Source organism: Pinus tabuliformis, chromosome 3_1 (assembly GCF_031772625.1).
Source record: "Pinus tabuliformis cultivar Carrire ecotype Pingquan chromosome 3_1, CPIR1, whole genome shotgun sequence".
In the NCBI taxonomy this organism is placed as follows: domain Eukaryota; kingdom Viridiplantae; phylum Streptophyta; class Pinopsida; order Pinales; family Pinaceae; genus Pinus; species Pinus tabuliformis.
This window is the reverse complement of record NC_142301.1, coordinates 488,996,371-489,001,401: the sequence shown is the minus strand read 5'-3', so window position 1 is coordinate 489,001,401 and position 5,031 is coordinate 488,996,371. Positions and strand designations below refer to the sequence as shown.

The following is a 5,031-nucleotide window of genomic DNA, read 5'->3' as shown; positions in this document are numbered from 1 at the left end:
CGATTTGAGGTCTGGTTATCATCAAATCAGAATTAAGGAGGAGGACATAGCCAAAACAACCTTTCGAACCCGTTATGGGCATTATGAGTTTGTGGTACTACCTTTCGAGTTGACCAATGCACCTGCGACATTTATGTGCCTGATGAATAGTGTATTTCATCAGTACTTAGACAAATTCGTATTAATTTTTATTGATGATATACTTATATACTCCAAGAATATTAAAGAGCATGAGGAGCACCTCAGACTCGTGTGACAGACACTACGGGAACATCAGCTATATGGTAAATTTAGAAAATGCGACTTTTATAAAGAGTAGATCCAGTATTTGGGGCATATCATCACCAAGGAAGGCATTGTTGTGGACCCTGAAAAGATTAAAACCATAATGGAATGGCCAACACCAAAGGACGTGGCAGATATCAGATATTTCATGGGGCTGGCTGGATATTATAGGCGGTTCGTGGAAGGCTTTTCCAGGGTTGCATACCCTATCACCTCCTTGCAGAAGAAAGGAAAAATATTTAAGTGGACAATGGCGTGTCAACGGAGCTTTGAACAGCTCAAATATCTGCTCACCACTGCACCTGTGCTGAGTATTGCAGACCCGGAAAAAGATTGCATAGTCTACATAGATGCAAGCAAAGAGGGTGTAGGTGGGGTGTTGATGCAAGAAGGGAAACTGATCGCATACGAATCAAGAAAATTGAAAGAACATGAGCAGAAGTATTCTTCCTATGATCTAGAACTAACAGTTGTAGTACATGCACTAAAAATGTGGCGCCATTATTTGGTGGGAAGAAAATTTTTATTGATGACAGATCACCATAGCTTAACTAGGTACTTTAGTCAACCAACTTTAAACGCTAGGCAAGCTAGGTGGGTGGACTTTTTGGGCGGTTTTGATTTTGAAATCAAACAGCTAAAAGGAAAAGAAAACCAGGTGGCGGATGCTCTAAGCCGAAAGGTGCATTCTCTCTATGAAATTGGCCTTAGTGAAGGACTGTCTACCCTTAGCAAAGAAATTAAAAAGGCTGCTGAACAATATCAAATCTACGAGCAAAAGAAACAGCTAGTGCAGAACTTAAACATCCACATAATGCAACAAGGTTATGAATTGGACGCAGCAGGCATTTTATGCTACAAGAAAAGGATATATGTGCCCAATCAGGGTGATATTAAGGAAAAGATTCTGGATGAATATCATAAAAGTCCTTATGCGGGACACCCGGGTTATCAAAAGTTAATCACTTTGCTTCGGAGGGAATATCACTAGCCAGGCATGAAAAGAGATGTAATAGAATATCTGGCACGATGTATAGAATGTCAACAGGTTAAGGCTGAACATCAACACCCTACGGGTTTGCTACAACCATTACCTATACCAGAATGGAAGTGGGAGATTATCACCATGGACTTTATTACAGGGTTACCGAAGTCCAAGAGGAATAATGACTCTATTATGGTTGTAGTGGACAAACTCAGTAAGTCAGCCCACTTCATACCAGTTCAATCTACGTATCGTGCAACACAAATTGCAAATGTTTTTATGCAGAACATATTTAAGCTCCATGGGCTACCAAAAACTATAATATCTGATCGCAATGTTAAATTCACATCAACCTTTTGGAAGACCTTGTTTGAAGGTCTGGGAACTCAATTGAATTTTAGCACCGCGTATCATCCGCAGACTGACGGACAGACTGAGCGGGTGAATCAAGTGGTGGAGGACATGCTGAGGTCATATGTGATGCAACAAGCCACTCGATGGGAAGAGTATTTACATCTTGTGGAGTTTTTCTATAACAATGGATATCATGCATCCTTGCGGATGAGCCCATTCAAAGTACTTTACGGCTGAAAATGTCGCACGCCATCCAGCTGGGGTGGACCAAAAGACAGACTCATGCTGGGTCCTGAAATGTTAAAAGAGATGGAAGCAATGGTTAAGAGAGTGCGGGTTAATTTAAAAGTAGCTTAGGACAGGCGAAAACGTTTTGCAGATTGGAAAAGGACCTTTAGGGAGTACCAAGTGGGTGAACATGTATATGTCAGAATTCGGGCAAGGAGAAGTACTCTACAATGGAATGGTTGTGCCAAATTGGCACCTCGCTTTTGTGGGCCCTTCCAGATTTTAGCACGAGTGGGGTCGGTAGCTTATCTGCAGGAGCACCAAATTTGGCAGACCCGCCATAATTGGCAGAGCTATCTGGAGTTAACTAAAGTTAGCTGGAGTTTTTCTAGGGAAAAACTAGATAAACTTTAAATGGCCATAACCTTGGCTAGGAAAGTCGGTTTTGGATGAATTTTCTTTTTATTTTGGGTATTTTCGACCTTTTGAAGCCATTGGTGCAGGTATTACAGCCATCTCAGGTCATTTGCAGAGGTTTTGGAGCCGTGAAAGTTCTAGGAGCCACTAGGGCCCAGTTTTGTGAAGACTGTATAGGGTTGCAGGTATCCATTGGAGGTGATACAATAGTCAATCCTGAAGGATTCAAGTGTTTTGAATCCATTTTTACCATCTATTTCTCCTGTAGATGCTTCTATTCAACTGTATTTTCAATTTGAGTATTTAATAAAAACAAGGACAAGCCAGGTTGGGAGCTTTGGACCCAACAGACGTAGCCCTGGAGGGGGTGAACTACTTTATCAACTTCTTTTTCATTTTTGGTTGATTTATTTTGCAGAACAACTTCGTTTTAATGTGTTAACAGTAAAAGGAAATAACTCTGCTATGCTTAAATGGGTCATGAACAGCTGAAAATTTCATGTGTTTTCTTTCTGCAAGACATGGAAATCTTTTAAACATGTTTAATTCTGAATTGAATACCTTGCAAACAAATTTCAAGTAGTTTCAAATTCAGATCAAGTTGGTATCAGAGCTCAGGGTTTTTGTGCAAAGATCTTCTAACTGTCTTGCAAAGTATTGATGCTTACCAGGTTGAAACTTAAAAGAGGGGAAGGACAGTTGACTGGAGAACGAGAGAATCCTCAGTCAAGGAAGGCCAGAGAGCCATCACCTCCACCTTCAATTTCACCCTCAAGAGTCTCAGCAGAAGCTTCAAGGATGTTTGAACATGAAGGAGAAATTCCTACAAAGACAGATCCAAGAGAAGACGAAAGAGTCTTCAGAAAGGCTTTCTTGGACCTCACTAAAATGGTGAGGATATTGTACCAAGAAAGAAATGAGAAATTGGATGGTACCTTACAATGAGCGTCATAGATTTTAGTACCATATTAGAAAAATAAAGAGAAGAGATTTGCTACAACAAATTTTTGTTCATTTTTCTGTTCACCATTTTAATTTTCAACATAGAAACAAATGAAGGATTCACTTAAATATGGATACATTATCTTATCACAATCACAAAAAAATGAGAGAATATGTCAATCACACACTAAACTAGGAGCTAATTTAGCTATCATTCGAAAATCTATGAAACCCATTCAAAAATTCTATTTATTTAAATACATTCTCTACTTATAATCAATTTTATAAAAAGATAAGTCACTAAATGCTACCAGAAAAGGGAAATATGAGTTAACTATGCTAATACAATAACTATGAAGATGCATCCCATTATCAGTTTTTTTGGTATATTCCTTTTTTCTAAGGTGGGATGAGAGTTTCACATTGTAGGGTGCTCACTTAGTCAAAAGTATCGTCTTGGTTTGGGTGGGAGCCGAAGTTGGTGGGGGTAAAGTGAGTTCCAAAGTCCTCTACTTGATATTTTTCTTTGATGGAGGCATTTCTTGTTTGGTCTTTATCTCTTGGTGGTATATAGTCTGTAGGTCACATGGATTTTAGTGCCAGTGTAGCCATGGGTGGGAGAAAGAGGAAGCACAATGTGGGGGTCGGTGGGATTTCTTTCTTAGGACACTCCAACCATTCTTCTAGGGAAACTAGTAATGCGTGCAAGGTTGTGAAAGGTCATGAATATAAATGCTCTGAAGTGGCCAAAGAGGACATGGAAAAGCTCGAGGAGTAGTTATAGGCTAAGAGGTTGAGCCCATTTGAGACCTAGGTTTTTTAGGAGGTTCATGGATGTGTATTGAGCCTAATTCACTCATGCACAATAGAACTAGGTTTTTCAAAATTGTTGAAGCATACAGGTTAGTTAAAACCCCTAACTACACAAGCTTTGGTGAAGAACAAAACATACTAGAAAGACATTTTACACATAATTCAAATTTTTGAAAACAAATTTGAAGCAATATGCAAAAAGGTCTTTAGATTTGAAATTCCAATCACTTAGGTATCAAATGGAGTAATCATTCCGAAATAAGAAAATGAGCTAGATGATACTTAGTCTAACCTAATTATTCTTGGGAATCATAAATTGCCTCAATATTATTCAAAGAATATAAAAAGATTAAAAAACCTCTATAGATATGTTGACTTAAGAGAAGTTGTAACTCCTATTTATTTAATTTTTATTTTAAGTACTATTAACTTCTATTTTATAAAAATATTTATAGAGAATATAAAAATATAATTATGATAAATAATATTAAACTATTAACAGAACCAGTTATTCACGACCATTGTCTACCTTTTTCTTTTGCACTGTTCGTTAGAGCGAAACACCTGTCACTGTGTTTGCTTTCCACCATTCGTTCAAGAAAGCAACTATCAAGGCACGTTGCGCGCTGTTAATTCGAGGGAACAACTGTTACTATTGTTTTCCACCATTGGTTCCCACTTGTCCAGCGGATGGATCACTTGACGGACAAGTGTGAGGCACGTTGCACACTGGCCATTCTCCGTCTCCCGCTTGTCCAGCTGACATATCACTCGACGAAACGGTGTCCAATCAATTGTGTACTCACCATGTTTATCTTAAATAGTGTGGAAATATAAATGAGCTTTATCCAACCTCAACCTCAACGCAATAATATTAGATTTGGTATTTATTATTGTTATTTTTTTATTAGTTATTATGTTATTTTTTTTAAGTGGTCGATTTGATGTTTCGATACATATTTGTAATATGTTATAAGAAATACACTCATTTATCTAAATTTAATAGA

The 5,031-nt window shown here is 38.1% G+C and overlaps 1 protein-coding gene across 1 annotated transcript; it reads left to right on the top strand.

Annotated features, from left to right (window-relative positions):
* Nucleotides 1–535: 535 nt before the first annotated feature.
* LOC149187932 (uncharacterized) lies at nt 536–1,276 on the top strand. Its single transcript, XM_089409827.1, has 2 exons — nt 536–760; nt 923–1,276. The coding sequence occupies exons 1-2, from the start codon at nt 536–538 to the stop codon at nt 1,274–1,276; spliced, it is 579 nt and encodes a 192-aa protein (XP_089265953.1).
* The last annotated feature ends 3,755 nt before the right edge of the window (nt 1,277–5,031 follow it).

What these genes read in the sequence shown, in the direction of transcription:
- LOC149187932 (XM_089409827.1), top strand. Translation starts at nt 536, where the DNA reads ATGGCGTGTCAACGGAGCTTTGAACAGCTCAAATATCTGCTCACCACT. An exon ending in ATCTAGAACTAACAGTTGTA is followed by an intron (nt 761 to 922) that starts GTACATGCACTA and finishes GAAATCAAACAG; the next exon opens with CTAAAAGGAAAAGAAAACCA.